Below are 21,734 nucleotides of genomic sequence, written 5' to 3'. Positions count from 1 at the left end.
AATCAGAGAATAAGCTAAAATCTTCTGTTGTTCTCTCCTGCCTATCACACAGCACCTTCCTCTTTCACAAGCCCTGATGCCAGAACACCTCCCCTGAGTGTTTCATTACATCCTGCCTAGCTTTCAAAAGCCTGGCTTAGCATTCTCCTTCCATAAAGGACTCTTCAACTAGGCCACTCAGCAATGAGCCTTGTTTTTCTGCCCTGTTCTCTCTGGATGCTACTACACCATTTTATTGTACATACCTATTGTACTGACTGGTTTTGTGTCAACTTGACACAAGCTGGAGTTACCACAAAGAAGCTTCAGTTGAGGAAATGCCTCCATGAGATCCAGCTGTAAGGCATTTTCTCAACTAGTGATCAAGGGGGGGGGAGGGTCCAGCCCATTGTGGGTGGAGCCATCCCTGGGCTGGTAGACCTGGGTTCTATAAGAAAGCAGGCTGAGCAAGCCAGGGGAAGCAAGCCAGTAAGTGACATCCCTCCATGGCCTCTGCATCAGCTCCTGCTTCCTGACCTGCTTGGGTTCCAGTCCTGACTTTATTGGTGATGAATAGCAATGTGGAAGTGTAAGCTGAATAAACCCTTTCCTCCCCAACTTGCTTCTCGGTCATGATGTATTGTGCAGGAATAGAAGCCCTGACTAAGACACTTATCCTGTCTTCCTGACCTAAGCATCTGAGTTAAGGCCACAAGTACCTCATAGCTGCTCGGTAAATGTTGGTCACCGCTGTGATACCTGACTATCTGAGGCAGCACCCTTTCTTCACAGGATACTGTCATGTCTATGGCCAAATGTGCATGTATGTGCACTTGTATAAGTAGGGGAGGGTGGGGCAAGTTTCTCTCCCATGTGCCCACTAAAGCCATTGTATTTTCAGCACCTGACTGCCTTACTCATGTCTTCTACTTAAAAGAGTAAATAAATTCTATTCCTTCAAGCGTTGAATGACAAAGGAATGTCTTGGGCTGTGCATTGATCTGTCTCACGGGTATGCTGTGGGTAGCAGTCCCACGAATTTAGGGAGACAGAACATTAGAAAGGAGAGACCAAGAGTAGGAAAGATGGAATGCAGGGAATGCAGATGTAGTTGGTGGTGGAGATGGTGGGTGTGCAGAGCACCCTGGTCCCCTGGGAGTGGAGAAGAGGTATCTATGTACCTATAGAGAGGCATCAAAGAGCAATGACTCTACAATATCCTATTGATTAGCAGCCCCAGCCACTTAGAGCAACAGCATCTAAACTCTTCACCAACATCCACTGTTGATATGACTGTCCCCACAGGTCCAGGGCTCTATTGTCCTGACCACAATATGTATTTATGTAGAGATTGATTGATCTTCCCCAACGTAATTATTCAGATTCAAGCCAATTGGAAGCTCTGCCAGGGAGCATTGCTGATCAATGAGAGAGCCAGCATCAGTGGGCCAAGTTATCATTCTGCTCCCGAGCAAAAACGACTTGACATTTTAGCTAACCTGCACCTTCGTAGTGTCAATAAATGCACAATTTACATTGGGCTCCCTGAGATGTGGAAAATACCTCACATACTGTTCCCACCTTCACTAATCAATAAGCCGTGAGCCACAGGCTGCAAAGCACTGAGTATAATCAGTTATACCCCTTAACCCCCTCCAAGCACACACACACACACACACACACACACACAAGCACTGAGTATAATCAGTTATACCCCTTAACCCCCTCCAAGCACACACACACACACACACACACACATACACACGCCCCCTCCCCCCACTATGCACTATAGTAATCACGTCCCCTGTACTATGGAGGCTGAGGATGGGAAGTTCTCAGGAAAGTGCTATGCTCTGGGAACCAGCCAATCTCCTTTCATTTAGGGACCAACAATCTCCTACAGAGTGATGTTGGGCAGGTCACACTTCCTTTCTCGTTTCCCTGTGGGTGACGCAAGACCCCTTCTCTGAACACCCACACTTCCTACCTGGCCACCCACTCGCTCTCCGGGACTCTGTTTTGTTCCCCACCCCTGGTCCATCTCTGACTCCTACAGCCAAATAGTTACAAATCCAGCCAGTCCGCATTCCTAAGTGACCCTACACCCATCTCTTCTCATCTGCTCTCCTACAGCTGATGACTTCTAAAGCATCCGAGTCTAGGGGAGTCCTCTACCCTGCTTATCCTGTTTCCAGTTCCTCAGATTCACTCTGCACCCACAGTCAGGAGACCCTACAAGCAGCTAACTATACCTCAGTGTAGAAAAAACCTTCCCTGGGCCATCTTCTCTCAACTCAATTCTTCTTGGCTCCTGAGGGCTCCTGGGGACCTATTAGTGCTGAGATATTGCCAGAAACTTCTCAGCTGTTCTCCCTCTTGCCCTCAGGTGCTCCCTCTTGCCCTCAGGTGCTCCCTCTTGCCCTCAGGTGCTCCCTCTTGCCCTCAGGTGCTCCCTCTTGCCCTCAGGTGCTCCCTCTTGCTCTCAGGTGCTCCCTCTTGCTCTCAGGGGCTCCCTCTTGCCCTCAGGGGCTCCCTCTTGCCCTCAGGGGCTCCCTCTTGCCCTCAGGGGCTCCCTCTTGCCCTCAGGGACTCCCTCTTGCCCTCAGGTGCTCCCTCTTGCCCTCAGGTGCTCCATGCACCATGGCTTACTGGCTATTTCCCTTCCTTTGGTAGGAAGTTCACCCCTCACTCAGTGAATAGCTTCATCACTTGCATCCACAGGCTCTTGTCACCTCCCAGTCCTTATCACCTCTCTGTGATTACCCAGCAGCTTCCCCATCTGAAGGTGGGTCCCCAAGGCAGGGCCAGGCATTGCCTATTTTATTGGAATACTCTGTATCGGGGTCAAGCACTCAATACGGTCCTATTGTGCAAAGGCATCTGATGGGTTCGACTGCACCGAAGGGAAAGACACACCTTACAGGGCTTTGTGGAGACATAAGTAAACACCCAGTACATGGCCACTGTTCTTTGACTAACTGTCATCCTAGAGAAGGACACTCAGTCTGGCTGTGCACAGCTGGGACCAGCCATTACCCTCATTGGATGAGATTTCTTCTGGATCTGAAGAGATTTTTCTCCATTGTAACTCAGGCTATATTATGGTGTGGATTGAAGTTCATCTCTGTTCTACTTACTTACTAGGGAAAAGATGTCAGGCACCAGCAGGGGACAAAGTAGGCAGTTGAGCCCATTTAGGAGAACGGTACACTCTCAAGTGCACTAGCAGCTTGCCAGTTCACAGACGCCTCACTCTGAACTGCTTTTCCCACTTTCTATCATGGCTCAGAGCTAGGACTTTGTGGATGCCCTGGGTTCAAATCCTGACTGACCTTATGACCTACAGACCTTAAACAATCTAAGTAAGATACTGTGCCTCAGTTTACCTGAGTATATGAATGCTCTCTCTCTCTCTCTCTGGGAAGAAAGACAGTTCAGGAGCATCACAGCATCACTGTCAGCTCTTAGTTACTTCAAAAATCTATGTCCTGGAAAACTGCTTTGCAAATCAATCACCAAACTCAGTCTGAGTCCCAGAAAATGTTCAAGTTTCCTGGGGTCAAGTTCATATTCATCACCTGGCTGGAAGGGAGGAGCACCATCCCCTTTCATGGGGTTGTGCTTTTTGTTGGTTGCTGGTTGCCTTGCCTTTGGGGTTGAGAAGAATAAATGATGTGTTGCCAGTTGGCACATAAACCCTGTGAAGCCTTCCTCTGTTCTCTTGTAGTTCAGGTATTGCGTTCCCTCCTCACAGTAGCCTAAGCCTCAATTCTCCTCATCTTTTACCAGGCCACCTAAGAGCTTTCCCTTACAATTCACTTATCTTCTATCTCAAACCAAATCTCAAATCCAGTCAGCTAACCAACCAACCAACCAACCAACCAACTAGACAACTGGTCAGCTAACCAATAAACAAACCAACCAAACAACCTTTCAACTAAACTAACCATTTAACTAATCAACCAACCAATCAACCAGACGACCAGCCAGCACTCCAAATTACCCACAACTAACCACTTAGCCATCTCTTTCTTGAATATATATATGCTATCCACTTCCACTCCATTCTTCCCTGGCCAGCCAAGTGACTTGAGAGGCCCCTGCCCAACCCCCTACTTGCCATCTTACCTTTCAGCTCTTTCTGTAGTTTGGATCCTGTTGCTGTGGTAAAATACTGACCAGAAACAACCTGGGGGAGAAAAGGGGTTGTTCGGTTTGCAGGCTCCAGTCCATCATGATAGTAAATCAAGGCAGAAACTCAAGCAGGGCAGGAACCTAGAGGCAGGAACTGAAGCAGAGCCCGTGGAGTGCTGCTTACTGGCTTGCTCGGCCCGATTTCTTAAATCACCTGGCGGGGGTGGCCCCACCCACAGTGAGCTGGACCCTCCCACATCAATCATTAAACATGGAAATACTCCACAGATTTCCATAGTGTTAGTTTCTTGTTAACAGGTGACTTCAGTTATGGCCCACCAGAAGCCACTCATTAGTAATTAAAATATATCACACAAATGGCCCCGATAGAGTCCTTCAAAGACTCTCAAACTTTCCTCTGGCAAAATTCACAAGCCAGGGCTTCACCAGCTGCATTATGTTGCACATTCTTTTACAAGCTCCCACAGAACAGCCTATTTAACTCTAAGCGCTCAACAGCTTTTCCAGCCCAAACTTCCAAACTCAAGAATGCAGTCAGGACCATGCTAGCCCAACCTCATGGTCCTGATTCCAACTTCTGTATTAGTTACTTTCTGCTGCTCCGATAAAACACCATGACTAGACACTACTTGTGGGATGGAGTTCATTTTGGCTTATGGTTCCTGAGAGGGGAGTCCATCATGGGTGGAGACACGGCAACAGACAAGCATGGCAGCTGAAGCAGGAAGCTGAGAGCTCGGATCTTCAACCCTAAGCAAGAAGTGGTGAAAGCCAAAAGAAGATGGGGTAAAATAAGAAGCCATCCCCTGTCTCTGTGTTGTACTTTTTTTTTTTTTTTTTTTTTTTTTTTTAGCAAGGTTTCACCTTTCATGGGCTCAACAACCTTTCAAAACAGCGTCACAGAGTATCAAGGTTGACAAGCCAATGGGGGATATTCAGACCATCAGAGCTCTCCAGGAGAACTTCATTTCCCACTGTAACAACTCACTCTAAGAACACCAATATGTCCCAAGTTTATAACCTCCATTAAAATCTTCCTGTCTCTCTTCACCGCTACTGTCGGCAGCCTTAGTCTCTAGAATGTTTAGTTTCTGGCACTGTCAGGTGTGTGTCATAGCCGCCACTCAGCACAGCCATTATCATTTGCACATCATAAGTAAAAAGGTTGGGTTTACCGATTATGATCCGGTGGTCCCATTTTATAGATGTGGAAACGAAAGTCTAGAGAAACTAAGCGAATGAATGTATCTGTATCAGTCAGCTATTGCTGTGTAACAAGCTCCTGTCCCCTGGAATTAATTCATAATTACATTTAGTTTTCCCACAGTGTGTGTCTTAGTTGGAGTAGCTGTGTTCTGCACTGAGAGTGGGGTGTGTTTGCTTCACATGGTTGTAAATGGGGCTGAGATCTGAGAGAGCCTGTCCTGGACTATTGCAAGGATGCAGAACACAGAGGGAGAGACAGCAACGTGGTGGAGGCCTTGACTTAGAACTGGTGAGGAAAAAGACTCCACCCTGTAACGGGAGGCACTGGTTCTGCCTGAGCCAAGAATGCTGCTGTATAATTTGATACAGAAAACTCTTGAAGAATTGATGGCCTCCAAACACCCCTTGATCCAAGTCCAAGATTACACATTTTTTTCAGTCTTATCTCTGGCAAAAGACAAAACAGCAACCAACCAAAAAAAAAAAAAAAAAAAAAAAAAAAAAACCCACTGAAGATGGATATTTGGATTTTGATTATAAGGGAAAATAGTGAATCTCAGTAAACCAGAAACTGAAGCGGAATCTTCCACCGAGACACAGGATGGGGGGGTGTCATGGCAGGCTTTGGCTGTGGAAAGATGAACTGGCATCAAGACGTCCCGAAGCAGTCCAGAATTCAGAACAGGACTCAGCTTGGACCTGGGCCCAAGAATTTCCAGCCAAACAAACGATGGAGGGCAGGGCCTTGGCTGATGGAGGATGAGGCACGTTTACAGGGGATCCTGAGCTCCCAACTCCAGTCTAGGACAGCCAGAGAGAAGAGGTAGAGGGCCTGGGGAACCTGGGTGCAGCGTGCTCGCGTGTCTGACGCACAGCAGCCTGTGCCATCCTTGCTGACTTGTGAGCTGTGGTGGAGGACGTTGTTCTGCACCAGGCAGAGAATGTATGGATGTAGTCATGTCAGGAACTGTCTGAAAAGCAAACAGCCCCAGAGAGGCTTTCAGGGCCCCTAAGGGAGAAATGTTTATTTCTTGTAACTAACTCTGGGTGTTGGCTACTGGCTTTTAGCAGAAAGGAGACATCCTCTTGTCCCAGGCCTGTGGCGCACGGTGAATTTTCCTTGAGTTTTAAAGATAAAGAGAGATGCCCGTCACACTTCATGCTCTTCCTTGCTGTGAGCTGTCCCTGCTCTCTGGGAAGCTGTTGGGGAGTCGGAGCGGCTGGGGCTTTGTGATTCAGGATCAGACACTAGGCACCATTGTCTTTCTACCGCTAAAAGAGCGCTGACTAAGCGTCCTGGAATATAGGTTAGTGTTGTCAATAATATGCAGGAAAACCAATAGAAAACGGGAAAAGTAGGGCACTGAGTGTGAGCCCAGAACAAGATGGCTTCTTTCTGTCTCATCAACTCTGTCTTTGGGGTAGTAACACCAGCACATACACACCACACATACCACACAACACACATACATACACACAGAGTAACCACTTCTCCATATGCTCCATAGTAACACTACATATACATATAACATACACATCACATGCATATAGCATACATTCCATATATGTTACATATGTAATATACTCATATGCCACACATACCACGAACATATACATGTAGACTATAAATATACAACACACATAATATACATACCTATATGTATATACATTATATACATTATATACTCTATATGTAACACATAATACACACATCATATGCACACACACGGCACACACAGTGCATAACACATATGAACAACATTGTACCCAGACTGCACAAATAACATACCCGCACATACCAAACAAATTTACTATGTACTTCTACGCATGTGAATTAACTGCAGGTTTTGATGGCTCTTGGAGTAGGTTGAACTCATGTCTTCTGGAATCTCATAATGCAACCATATTAGGAAATGGGTCTCCGTAGATATAATCCAGTGAAGATGGATTAGAGAGGCCCCAAATCCAGGACTATTGTCCTTACAGGACAGACATTCTGATAACAGAATCAGAGAGGGTGTGCAGACAGGGTGAAGGCAGAGGGAAGTTGAAGCGACACATGTACGAGCCAGAGAAAGCCAACGACTTGCCACTTCCGGAAACTGCAAGCAGAAGTGAGGGCTGCTCCCAGAGTCCTCAGCAGCACTCAGCCTCCAGAGCGGGAGACCGTGGGTCTCTGTTGCTTTAAGCCGTCCAATGTGTGTGATTTCTTGGTTGTCTAAGGAAAAGAATCCAGTTTCCTCACCCCAAGAGGCCTGAGACAAGGCAGAGGCTTGACTCGAAGGCCCTGTTCTCCGAAGCCTGCCCATAGGACGAGGGGCCAGTCCTGGGGCTGGACTCTAGGTCCCAGCCTTCCTCTCGGGCCGTGAGAGCGTTGGTGGACATGCAATACACACCATACATCGTACATACAGGACGTGACATTATCAGGTGTGGTGGTTCAAACCTGTGATCCTAGCACCTGGGAGGCTAAGGCAGGAGGATTGCTTTGAGTTTTAGACCATTATGGGCTACATGGTGAACTTGAGCCAGCCTCGTCTACAGAGTGGGATCTGATCTCTCAAACAAGAGGACACAACAGGAAAGACACAGGGCGCAGGTTTCTCACGTTCTATCACGATGCCTGATTTATAAAGTTCGTTAATGTCGGCCATTATTATCCTATGATTCTTGGACATCTTCAAATCCATGTCTGTACATCGCTGTTTGAAGTTCCCTTGATTTTACTTTTTTGGGAAAAGCTGAGCAGATAGATCTGGTCCTGTGGTGACACTCAGTGTTTTGGGGGGCAGCACCTGGGAAAGCAGCAAACATGTCAAGTGTCCTGTTACACCTCTGTGTGATGGGCTGTCTGAAAAAGCCCCTGGGAGGCTTTGGCAGATGATGCCGTTTCTTTGCGTCTGTGGCCCTGGGGTTCCTGGACTCGAATAGTTTTCTCCCTTTTTATACCAGGGGGAGTGAGTGGGTCCAAGAAACTGGAGCCCATCACATCCAAGAGCAGGTTATGAAAGTCCTGGACTTTCTTTCACCTTGGGCTCTTACTCTCTAGGACTGTTTAATCAGGGGAAGCAGCCGATATGACGAGTAACCCCACCAACAGCATGTAAGTGATCACGGCAACTGAATCTCTGCTACCCTAACCCTGACCCCATACTACCCCTGCTACTCTGCATTAGATTCCAGGCCCTCCCAGAAATGTTGGGATATAGATGTGTGTTGGTTTAAGTCACTTAGGTCTGTGGGGGATTAGTCAACAGTAGTTCACTGATACCAGTGGGACGATAGGGCTAGATGGGGACAGGGAGTGGGACAAAAAGCTGTAACCATGGGAACTATTTCAAGAAGCAAGGGCCAAGCCAGAGGCCACAACTACTGTACTGTTCATGGGGAAGGACCAGGTATGTTCTGTGGGTCTGAGCATCTGGTCTGGAGTTCAACAGTGAGAACTAGACCATCCACATGGAAAAGCAATGGGCAGTGAGGTTTGATAAAGTCAGGCTGTAGCTGCCCTTTAACCTTGCATTATCCAATTGACATTGGATACATAGTTAATGATTGTAGCAAAGAGATAATCAAAAAACCGATGCACAAAGTATGTAGTAGTCCTAGGTGTCCTGGAACTCACTATGTAGACCAGGCTGGTTGTGAACTCGTATTACAGAGATGTGCCTGTCTCTGCCTTCAGAGTTCTGGGATTAATGGCTTTTTGGATGCCTACTAGGTTAGATACGAAGGACCTTGGAGTCTTTTTGTGTACCTATGACAGTGTTCAGTGCCCTTTTGTACCAACCTTGGATGGCTGGAGATGTCTAGCTCAACTGGCCAAACTCTTTTTCACAGGCCACAGGCTTGTGTCCTGATTTCAAGTGTCGGGGCTTCACTGATGCAGTGGTTGATCTGACCAATGGGATGATAATTTTGGGATAATAGTTTTCTTTTCGCAGGGGTCTAACCTAGGGAAGAAAACAAAGTGTGGCTTTCTGTAGCCTTGTTCCTGGAGACGCCTTGGGTTCCATTCATTCCTTTACTTGTATAAAGCAGGAGACATAGTGTCCTAAAGAACAGGCAGTGTGGACGCCACAGCCAGACAGCCTGGGTTTGAGTCTTAGTTCTGCTTCTTGCCAGCTGTGTGTCCTTGGGTACTTACTTCATCTCTCCGAGACTCAGATTTTTCCTCTCCAAACAGGACATGATAGGGGCACATCCCACTCATGGGGGAAGGCAGGATATGAGGTTCTGTCCAGGAAGAACTCCGAGGGGCTCCCTGCCCAAGGAAGGCTCAGGATGGGTTCTCTTATCTGTAGAACACAGAGGCTTGAGCCCCTGTTGCTTTCTTTGGGGTCTCCCTTAAGTCTGGTGGAGTTCACCTGAGGCAGCTGTCCCTCCTACATGACATCATCTTTGGGTTCTTTAAGGATTTAATGAAAACAAAGGATTAGCTTCAGATGACTAACCCACCAGGCTGGAGATGGATAAGATCCAATAAGCCATGAACGTTGGCAGGATTTCACTCTGATAAACCACGTCCTGTGTTTTCCCAGTTCCCCCGGCAAGCCTCTCCATGGGAAATACCATGAAGCCCTTTGAGTGGTCAGGAAAGGCATCCCGTAGCAGAAGGCCAAAGAGTAAGTGGGACACGACAAGTGGAGGAAGAGGAAAGGGCAGGCAGGGGAGCAGGCAGCTAGGGTGTGGACCACGAGAGCAGGGTTGGTATGGTCACATCCTCAAGAGGGAGGGTCTCACTCAGATGTGCTCTACTCTTTCTTGATTCCATTTAGTCCAGGCCTTGAAGAAGAGCATGGGTCTAAGCCCAAAGCAGGAAACAGGTCAGTATAACTAGAAATGTGCAAGATAGCCCCAGTCTAAAAGGGATGAGGCTGGAAGACAGTCATCATGGCTTCCTTAAGACCAAAGGGACCCCTGCCTTCCCCATATGTTGCTCAGAGAAGAGACTCTTTCCTGTCTCTTCTATATGGCATACATGTATTATAAGCACCATTGACTTGAATTCCGTGGCTTTCAGAGCCCCACTCCATCCTGACTTCAAGTGGCCTTCTTCTGTCTCTGATCTTTTAAAGGTGGCTGTGCTGTGAGCTCTGACTAATATTGCAGCGAATTCATCATCTCCTGGGCATTTGTGGTTGTTCTGTGGTACTGACTTGGGCCCCCAAGAACCTGAGTTGGCATCTGAGGTGTGACAAGATGTCCAAGAACACTTGGGCTGCCTGAGGCCCTGGAAGGTGAGAAGAGGAACAATTTAAAGTATCACGAAGCCTTTCAGGAGGCTGAGGGTGGTTTTTGTCCGAGCGTGAACAGGACCTTGGGAGAGCCGGCCTGGAATCAGTCAGAAAGCACTTATCAGGAGGCTGGCTTCTGTGCTGTCTGGAAGGAAGCTCACAGTACTGGTGTTGAGGAGGTCGGAGGTCGAGCTCAGGGCAGGAGGAAGTGCTGATGTTACTGGAGCTACTCTCTGAGACTAACTTCCTCAAACTCAGACAAGGCCACTCTGACCCTGTGGGCCACTAAAGTCTCGAGATCTCTTTCCACGAATGTCAGGGGAGCCAAGGACTCGTTTTCCTTGTACTCGAGAAGCTTGGAGAATTCCCACTCTACCTGTGCTTCCCACAGTTTTCAAGAAAATAAAGCATGGGGAAATGCGTGCCCAAGACCCCTGATACATTAATTAAGAGCCCCATAGCTTTCTTATTTAACTGAGGGCTGCTACCTCATTCATCTGGGATTATTAGCAAAGTGAGAGGGCCTTTGTTGAGCTTGACAATGTGATTAATAAAGACTCTAGGTAAATTTTGGCTTCTCAACAGCTTTTGATGTGCTAAGACTCCCCAGTGAGAACACCATCAATTACCCAAACAAGCCACTACCTTCAGGCCTTGGTTATCTGTGTGAAGCTAGGCTGCTAATTGGCAGACAATGAGAAATGGCCTCCGAGGCTGTGGTCTCAGCCCTGACCTTTTTTGGAGGAACGAGGTCCGTTAGGTGGGTCCTTGGTGATGTCACCTCTGATCTGAGGAGACTGCATTCTTCTTCACTTCTGCAAAGCTCTGTATCCTGCCTTCTGTCCTCTGCACCCTTTGCTTGTCCAAGGTTCTGTTACCTTGGCCTTTTCTAAGTGAGGTTGCAGAGCTCAGCGCTGGAGGCTAGAGGGAGGTCCGAGTTCTTAGATGCTACTCCTGCTCAAGACTTCAGCTACTGTCATGGCTGCACAGAGGCTGTTGTGGGACACCATGTCTGGACTACTGTCTGCTGACCCATCAGCTGCCCAGGTGCATCTTTGTATCTTTTACAAAGCTAATTGTAGGGGTTGGCGAGATGGCTCAGCAGCTAAGAATATATGGAACACTCCTAAAGGACCCAAGTTCGTTTCTAGCACCCACATGGTGGCTCACAACTGTCTGCAATTCCTGTTGCTGAGTGTCCCATGCATTCTTCTGAGTTCTGCATGCACTATGGTATACATAGACTCATGCAAGATCACACACATGCACATAAAAATAAAACATTTAAATACCATTGTAATGCAGTCATACAATGAAGCAACTTCCGGTGGGATGTGTGTGTGCATGTGAGTGCACGCACATAAGGTTGTGTGTTTGTAGGTGGGCCTATGCATGTGCATGTGGCAGTCAAAGGACAGATAACTTGTGTCATTTCTCATTCCACAACCTCTTTACATTGCAAAATGATGTTGTCATCTACAAAGTCCACACTTGAGTGCTGCACAATTGAGTTTAAAAAAAAAAAATCAAAGAAAACCTTATAATGCTTTAAGTAACAACTTTGGGTTATGTTGTGCTCAATTAATAGCTATCATCTACCGATCTATCACTTGTCTGTCAACCTATCATCTGCCCGTCTATTTTTGTAACATCTATCATCACTGTTTTTTTTTTTTTTTTCTGGTCGATGGAGTAGCTTACTCTAGATAAAGTTCGATAAATAAACAATACTTTAAAAAGCCACACCACCCACCCCAGGAGTATTTCATAATTAAAACCACTTAACTGGCACTCTGACATCATTGATCGCTTTGTTCTGCTTTTACACTAGGAACAAAGTACTCACACCATGGCTCCTCTGGTCCAGTTTTCTTCAGTCCTCACTGTACAGAAAGGCAGGACAGCATTCCAGGATCCTTTAATGGCTGGATGTGGGATGTCACAGAGCTTTGACTGGGACACAATGGCTGACTCAGGCCTCCCTTGCCAGTCCCTCCTGAGCCACCCAGTCCACCCCATACCTCCTGTCCTAGTGGGTGTTGGCTGAATCTTCTCATATGGGGCTGAGTTTTAATGGGGCACCCCGTGTAGAACACACTCGCAGGTCAGGCTCTCTTCCTGAAGCTTTTCTGACAATATCTTGTGGCTTCTGCATTCCATTCCTCCTGAGGCACCCTTATATTGTGTCCTTTTGGCTATAATGTAATGCTCACATCTCTTGGTTTATGATGCCCTAGAGAGAGGGCCTCCCTATGGAGGCCCTGAGTTTTTGTTTTGTTTCAGTGTGTTTCCAGATTAGCTTTTGTAGGAAACAACTTAGTAGCGTTAAGCATACTTTCTGATTTATAGCCAGGGCTCAGCAGTCAGCAGAATGACTGAAATAGACATGATACACTTCCACCGAGGATGTGCCTCTGACAGGGGCCACTTCTTCCCAGTGCAATGGCTTGACTCACTTTTGCTATGTGCTGTTGAACTTTTCTAGGCTGTGAATGCCTGAGCTCAGGACGTGGTGGTTTCTATGATGGGCTGTCACCCAGGTCCTGAATCACACACAGAGAGCCACAGAGGGCGCAGTTACCAGCATGGCAGCTCCCTCCATTCCTAATGCACTTGCTGCATTAGCCCCAGGGGCCACACAGGCCTTCACTCCTGCATTTCTTCCTTCCCTGAGGACGAACCATGATCATGGCTTGGACTAAACCCAAGGCCAAGTGCAGAGCAGCTCAGCTATTTGGGGTAGTGACACTATGACAGGACACAGAGGCCCATCTTGCCCATGCTACATGAGCATTGAGAAAGGACTGATGTCTCATTAGCCAGTCTCTGGCCATCAGGTCAAACCATCAGCCAGGCCAGGGTCAGCACCATAAATAGAGCACATTTTACACTGTGCCTTGTTTGAACCAACCTGAGAGTCCTGTCTTCTCAAAACAGTGGCTGTGGACATAGCTGTGAGGTGAGAGTTTTTACTTAAGGTTATAACAACATAAAAATTCCTTTGGCCAAAAAAAAAAAAAAAAAAAAAAGGCACAAAAGGGGAATTGGGAAGTGATGACAAATTAGGAATCTGGTGACAGAGATAGGTCAAAATTTGCTCAGGTGTCAGTCACACACACACACACACACACACACACACACACACACACGAATATATTTGGAAGAGTGAGGTGATTGAGTTTGTGTGTACAAATGGATTCTATTGGCTTTCCTGGCCCGAAGACTTATGATTAAAATGAAAAACTAAATTACCTCTCTGGACTCACACATTAGACAGTGACTTCTCTTAGAATTATGATTGTTTCCAAAAAGCTATTGAGAAGCCAAATCCATTTGCAGTTGAAGAAGATCCTGGCCAACAGGAAGAAACTTTAGCCTCAAGGCTGCCCCCTGTCCCACTCTGATGGGCCGATACCCATGCCCCAGGGACACCACAAAGACAGAGATAGCCCTGTTACTAACTGTTTTCATAAAGCTTCAGGAAGTCCCATGATTGGGCCCCCTAGTCACAAGAGAAAGGGGGGATGAGAAGACAAATCTTTTAGGTTAGACTTTATTTTAGAGAGCCTGACCTAAATTTGAACTCAGGTAAACTAAAAGCTGGTACCTAGCATTAGTTTCCAAGTTGCTCCTCAACAAAACCCAAGCCTAGCTCCAGTGTCTAGGCGAATCCCCAACAAGACCAGCATCTCCAGGTTATACCCCCAACAAGACCAGTATCTCTAGGTTATTCCCCCAACAAACCTGCACCCCCAGGGGTACAAGCCCATCCCCCTTCCTAATGACCTCCAATACAGAGGGGACAGAAGGATGCTGTGACTCCCAACACCAGCCATTATGTTAAAGGCCACAGTAGATTTCCAATTAGATGCTTGCACACTTACCCCCTCCCCACTTGCTGCTTACTGTAGAGTCTTTCCCCGACAGATGTTCGGGGCTTCCCCCACCAAAACCTTCCTGCATGACAGTGGTGTGTTGGGGGTGCAGCTAGCTCAAATAGAATAAAGACCCTGCTGTGAGTTGCATCAGATTAACTTCTGTCTGGTTTTGGGGGATCACTAACATTTCCCTGGTACCACGTTATTACCTACTTGGCTGTGTAGACCATGGGCATGGGTTTCTCTGTGTAACTCTGGCTGTCCTGTAACTCCATCTGTAGATCAGGCTGGCCTGGAACTCATAGAGATCTGCCTGCCTCTGCCTCCTGAGTGCTGGGATTAAAAGTGTGCGCCACTACTGCCTAGAAAATGCCCCACCCCCCATTTCCAACAATAAGGGAAGCTTCAAATATGGGATCAGAAATTATTCTCTTCACACGCTGTGAAGGTGATATCTTCTGCCTGTATCATTTTGAACTCATGACTTTAAATATATGTGAGGTTTTGAGTCACTGCAGTTATTACTGAATTGCTCAAATTGCTCATCCTTGGCCTAGTCATGCCTTGTTGGTCTAAAGTCTAGGTGTCAGCAGAGCTGACAGCTCCTGGTGAGGTGTGTGTTTGTGGGAGGCTTTGGTCCTTGCCTGGTTGGGGTTGAGACTCAGCACTCGGGTCTTGGATGCCAATCACCATTTTGCCTGAAACAAACAGGATGGGGGTGTCTAATTTCCAATTCGGAGGGGAAGTCATATTTGTAACAATTAAACAACCTACTAGGTCTCTGAGGTGTCTGGCTTGTGTTGGTCTGCAGTCACAGGGGATGGGAGCCATTGTTTTAGAGGGAAATGGAAATCGCTTAGTTATTTTATGTAGTGTTTAAATATCGTTGCTTTAGTTAACTGCCCCTATCTTCTGCCCAGCTATAGGCTGTAGGCATCTTCATTCACCAATCAGGGGTAACTTAGAGGACATGGTTACAGTTACATAGCTTCAGTCTTATACCTGGGGCAACCAGGCCTTGGGGCCAGCATTCAATATTACATAGCAAAAGAACAAACCTCAAGAGAGACCCTTTCCCCCTCAGCTGGCTCTAGAATGAACCTTTCTCCCTCAGCTAGCTCTAGAATGTCTCACTAGCACACCACAGCTATACCTCACTAATGCTTGGATATTTCTTAATCTAACCAAGTTGTCAACAGAAATAGTTATACTTGATAGATGTATCGCTTATGTTTCTGTTGCTATGATAAGTCACCTCACCAGGACCAAAAGCAACTGATAGAAGGAGGAGTCTGCTTGGGCTTACGACTTCTTATAAGGGTCCAACAAGCCTTGGAGGTGTGGCTACAGGTATAGGCACGGTGACAGGAACAGGAGGTTGAGAGTTACAGCCTCCAGCATGGAGCAGACAAAATGAACTAGAAGTGATCTGAGGACTTTAATCGCAAAGCCTACTTCTAGTAACTTACTTCCTCCAGCAAGTCTGCATCACTCAAAGTTCCCTAAACGGCACCACTAACTGGCGACCAAGTGTTGAAATGCCAGGACTATGGGGGGCATGTCTCAATTCAAACCACTACCATGGTCAATGTCTAAGTTGCTGAGTAGACATTTAAGATGTGCGTTTGTGTTGGGAGCCGGATGAAGAGGAGATCAATGGAGAGAATGGAGCGAGAGAAGGAATGCAGGCATGTTGACTTGTGAACAGTCTTAACAGCCACGGGTCGACAGAAGGAAAGGAGCCAGCATCCTGTAAGGGTAGCGGGTGATGCCATGGAAACACAGACAAAGTGTTCCCAAAGAAGTGCCCAGCTACGAGCAGCTACCAGTGCTTCAAGAGACTCATCAGGACCTGGACAGCCTTCCCCCGTCCTGCAAATGTAGCAGCTTAGCGCAATAGGCAGAGACAGCATTGAAAGCACAGAAGGGCACAGAATTTCTGTCACAAGAAACTTTGCTGACACCCGAGGGAAGAAAAGCTAGGCTGCGAGTGGAATCGCAGGCATTGGCTCCCAGACTTTAAGATGGGGAACACTAGGTCCTATTCTCCCTGTAGCAGGAGTGAGCGGTGGAAGGGAAAGACCCGCTCCTGAAAGGAAGGAGATTGAGGATAACAAGCTTCGTAAAACACCGTGAGGGAACCCACAGGCCACACTGGCCTCTGACTGGCTTCTGGCATCCTGAACCTCAGTCTAATGGACCTAAACCCATCAAGCATCCTCCAAGGCCTGGGGACGGAGCCCAGTTTATAGGGTGCTCGCCCAACTGTACAGTCAGTCAGATGCGGCAGAATGCCTGCACTCCCAGCAGTCAGGAGGTGGAGACCAGAGGGTGTGAAGCTGTGTCCCGCGCAACCATCTCGCCTGCAAGAACGACGCGGCACACGAAATAGGATCCTTCTGCGGTAAACTTTAATGCTCTCGAGAGGCAGAGCATAAGCATACATCATGTAGAAGCGAAGACCATGAACTATCTAGCCCGTCCCCTTATAAAGGGATCAGTCCTTGCCTTGGACGTGGAGCCCCCCTGATTGGTTGAAACTCATCAGGCCCTATGACACCACGGGAGAGGCAGAGCTCAAGGAGTGGAAAGTTACCCAGCACGTGTGCACATGGCTTGTTTACTGCTAACTCCAGCCGGATGTCAGCGCCATCTTGTAATGGAGAATGTGCAGGCGGCGCCCCACAAAGCTGTAAGTCTTCCTCCACTAAGGAACATGTTTGAAGCCACACTGGGCTATGTGAGATCTTGTCTCAGACAGCAACAACTCCCGCCCCTCGCTCCCCCATTTACCCAGTGGCTTCTTTGTCTACACAATGGGCACACTCCTACATAAAATCTGTGAAGAGAATGTCTTGGTTTTGAGGACAAGGAAAGACTGGGCAGCTTGTAACCTTTCAAATTTAGCCTTATTGTAGAGACAATGCATACGATCTGGTTTATTTTGAGAAGGGATGCCCTAAGCTCCCGAAGTGGCGCAGTAAGATTTGTGTTCGGTAGCATGGAATGATTGCCTCGGATGTGAAAATTAAGCCAAGGAATTTAATATGGGGCAATGTGTATGTCTACTGTCATTTTCCGACGTAAGTATCCTTACTATAAACAATGACAGATGTCCAGAATGGTAGTGCTGGGCATATTTGCATTAATCCCTGTCAAAGGAAAGCTGTTCTAAATATCACAACATGGTGATCGCACAACGGCTCCGTAGTCCCTGCTCTTCACAGCCCGTCCCAGGCCACCTGTACTTTTGTTGGATGGCACAGAACTTAATGACACAAAAAGACAGATTTCTTTTACAATGACAATGTTGAAAATGACAAGAAGAAATTTAAAATATTTTCATTGGCTGACTGGAATGTTTCTGTGAGTAGCCCAGCTCTCAGCTTCCCACAACTACGCTGTCAGAGGACCAATCATCTCCCAGGTCTAGAAGGTGGAAGTCTAAAATCAAGGCGTTGGCAGGTCCAGGCTCCCTCTGGATAAACCCTTTCTTGTCTTTCCTCTGAGTAGACGTTTTTCTGATGACCTTTGACCTCCCTTGGCTAGCTACAGCATCCCTCTGTCCTGACAGTCATCTGCCTTCTTTTGTTATTTGAATGTAGAACAGCCCTCATGGGCTCATGGGTTTGACCAATCGTTTCCCATTGTTAATGGGGTTTGTTCTAGAAGTGTGTGGAACTTAGGAGGTAGAGCCTTGCCAGAAGAAGTGAGTTCTTGGGCAGGCCTTGATATTTCAAAGCCCCAGTACACTTCCTGCGTACACTTTGTGTTTCTGCTTTCCCCCTCACAAAGAACCGGACCCTTTTGAACTTCCAGGACAGATAAACCCTTCCTCCTCAAGTTGCTTCTTGTTACAGCAGTGAGGGAGGTGAACATCTTCTGACAAAGATCCTAGTTCTTTTGGATGGGAGGCTGCATCTACTTTACTATGGCCTTATTAGAACTAAAGACATTCACACCAACCCTATTTCCAGAAAGAGTCAGGTTCTGGGGTCCTGCAGGACTCAACTTGCCTTTTGGAACTTATCACCCTATCCCTGAAGGAATCCAAGGACTTGGGCATCCAAGGAGACATTTGGAGGTTAGCCTAGGGACCCGGGGACCAGAGCACATGAAAACAGGTTCCAGAGAAGGAAATGGGATGGGCACAAATTGTGCCTGTGTTGCAGTTCTGCCCTCTGTGCAGATGGTGGTTACCTCCTACTGCAGATCTGGGCTCACGGACTCTGGCGATGAAGGCCTTACCTGGTCACCTCCTGGCTGAAGATGCCCACGTTCTGCACCAGAGTTCAAGCTGTAAGGGAAAGTTGTGATTGTGCACAAGGCACACTCCGCTGGTGCCATATGAGTGAAAATGCCTGAATTTTGTGCAGAGACACACACAGGCAGTGCTCTCCTAAGTGCAGTTACATAATGAGGGCACGGACTCGCATAGTAATTAGCATGTGTAATTAGGTACAGACTTCTTGTCCTTTAATTAGACAATCAAGACATCTAATTACTAAATTAAGATGTAATTATGTGGCCCAAGATCTTCATATTTCTTTCTACCCATCAGAGATTATATTTAGAAAATAATTTGCAAAAACCGAAGGAAAGAAGTGAACATAATCTCCGATTTGAGAGTTTTAAAGGGATCGTTCAATGGCTCTGAATCTCCCTTGATCTCTCCCTTTGGGGAAAAAGGGAGTCATTTAAAATATCATCACCTTGAAAGGCTACCTTTTCCACACCTGACCTTTGGTGCTAATGAGCCGGAATATGGGCGTGGCTAATCTATGTCATTCACACTGGGCTTTAGTGTGTGCTTCATGAATCCACTCAAATGTGGACTTAATGGTTATGTTTTGAGAAGTCATTCAAACCAGCGTACTTTCAAATAGTGGGAGGACTCGGCGTTTCCCATTCTGCCTTGCCTGGTCTATGTGAACTGTATTTAGGTGGTGTCTTCAGTCACACAGGTACTTGGAGGGCATGCTGAACTGTTCTCAGGTCAGAGAATAAAATAAATGCCCATCTTTCTCCCCTGCAGAGTGTTTTGAGCGTTAGTATTCATCAGTAGCCAGACTGGAGGGTTATTTCGTTATTTTTCCTTGTTCTTAAATTGGGATTTGGCTGATCTCTGCATGATACTAAACACCCAGTTTGACTCATTAATTTTTTCCAAACCAACTGAACTTTTGACCTAATTGTCTGGCTGGGTCGGAATGGAGACATATGGCAGGTTTGCCCAAGCCAGCTCTGACTCAACTATGTCACCTCTCTGTGTCCATAAACTGAAGTACCCTATAATCCCAGTGTTTGGACAGCCTTACTGGAAAGTCATACAGACCCTGTTAAGCCACATTTCCTGGTTTGGGATGAAGAGAATCTGCCTCCCTTGTGGGTTTAGGTAGAAAACAGAGCCTGACAAAGACAAAGTGGAGAGTGAGGAGGTGTCCTTGCTATGAGGTGCCTCCCTCCATCCCCACTTTTTTTTCTCAATGAGGCCATGGTCATAGATGTGATGAGTAACAAGTTATTTATGAAGAGGATGTTAGGCTTAACCTAAAATATAATACCATTGTGATTGTTTGAATATGCTTGGCCCAGAGAATGGCACTATTGGGAGGTGTGGCCTTGTGGGAGTAAGTGTGTTACTGTGGATGTGGGCTTAAGACCCTCCTTCTAGCTGCTTGGAAGCCAGTATTCTCCTAGCGGCCTTCCATGAAGATGTAGAACTCTTAGCTCCTCCTGCACCATGCCTGCCTGGATGCTGCCATGTGGACCCATGGAAGGTAGCCTGGTTACCATTTGAGCTAAGGCTTGAAACCCTGGGAACACTGAAGGGACGGTAGGCACTTTGCCTGTTCCCAGGTACCAGACCCCTGTCACTAGCCATAGCCCCCATTTGTGGCCATCAATCATGTAAGGGCAATGTCCCAAGCCCCTCCATATGTAGAGGACATGACTTGTGGTCATGTAGGCTCAAGACAGATCTCCATTTTAATGAGATACCTAAAGGCTTGTAGGACTTAGCCAATAAGCTTTTCTTCCCAGACATTCCGCCCTGTGAAAGGTATTCAATCTCAGGCCCATCCTGAGAAGTTGGGGTATGGTTTTACACATCCACTTTCTGTCATGACAATAAATGCCTTAAAACCATGGACTGCCTCTTTTCATTGGGATCCATGGGGAGCCATGGAAAGGCCTTTGCCTACAGAGCTGCCATCTAAACTCTGTGCTCCCAACCACAGTGCCACCAAGCTATGTCCAAGCCAAACTCAAGCCCACTGCCTCAGTCAAGCTAAGGACTCTCCCCAAAGGACCAGCTGGAGCTCCCCCTTTCCCTCCTCAACCCCAGGCTAGAATCAGCGAGGGTTGGGAGTGGGGGGAGGCTCTCCATTCTCAGCTCTTCCTGGACATCCAGTGGTACCTGGGTGTCTGAGAGCCTGAGAACCAGATGGCCCAGCCTCCATGCAGGCCCTCGACCCTCGAGCCAGCTCCAGCTGTCCCACATGCCAGGCTTCACTTCCCTACCCCAGGATCAGTGTCCTGAGGTTTCCCTATTGCCTGACACCCACCTAGAGATGGCACGGGGTAAGTGCAGTCAACTCCCGAGTCCCGCCTGCAGCAGCCGTGCCCTGTGGCAGAGCAGACACAGGACCCTACAACCCTACGCTGCCTTAATGATAATGGACTGGACCTCTGAACCTGTAAGCCGTCCCCAATTAAATGTTGCCTTTATAAGAGTTGCCCTGGTCATGGTCTCTGTTCACAGCAGTAAAACCCTAACTAAGACAACCAGGGAGCTTCTTCTCTGCCACTGTAGGTTTTTGTTGTGTCTTTTGAGTTATGGCTCATGATAGATTTAGAAGCTGAGACTGAGGTGCACATGTGGAGACAATAGAGTTGGAGTGGAGGAGGCTGTTAGACTATGTTTCTCTGAGGCCTCTCAGACTTCAAAGGCCTCAGAGATCCCATCGGCTCATCTGGAGGCACTCCTGAGTTCTTACTGTTTTCTTGCTAGTTCCCTGCCCCTGAGTCCTTAGATACATTCACTGGAAACTTCTCTCAGCTTCACTGAGAGAACTCAATAGTTCTCCTTTATTACAGGCCCAGTTGCATGACTACAAGTATCAGTTTCTTGGTTTTAAACATCGGGTTCTCTGTCCACCCAGGTACTCCACATCAGCATTCTCAAGACTGAAGAAGTTAGGCATCAGACACCCCAAGCCTTCTCCTTTTGTTGGAAACTTGATGTTTTTCCGCCAGGTGAGACATGAGCTTGCTGGAT

The 21,734-nt window shown here is 47.3% G+C and overlaps 1 protein-coding gene across 2 annotated transcripts in view; it reads left to right on the top strand.

Moving 5' to 3' along the window:
* Positions 1-21,734, top strand: part of TBXAS1 (thromboxane A synthase 1) — a gene marked incomplete at its 5' end in the record, with an annotated part of 163,723 nt that overhangs the window by 9,466 nt on the left and 132,523 nt on the right. For both annotated transcript variants that reach the window (XM_080932157.1, XM_080932156.1), the window contains one exon: positions 21,619-21,712. In XM_080932157.1, coding sequence (XP_080788283.1) covers positions 21,619-21,712 — 94 coding nt within the window. The remainder of the gene's footprint in view (positions 1-21,618; positions 21,713-21,734) is intronic.

This window comes from Micromys minutus (genome assembly GCF_963924665.1).
Source record: "Micromys minutus genome assembly, chromosome: 18".
Classification (NCBI taxonomy): domain Eukaryota; kingdom Metazoa; phylum Chordata; class Mammalia; order Rodentia; family Muridae; genus Micromys; species Micromys minutus.
The sequence above is the reverse complement of the archived record's forward strand: the minus strand, read 5'-3'. Positions and strand labels throughout refer to the sequence as shown.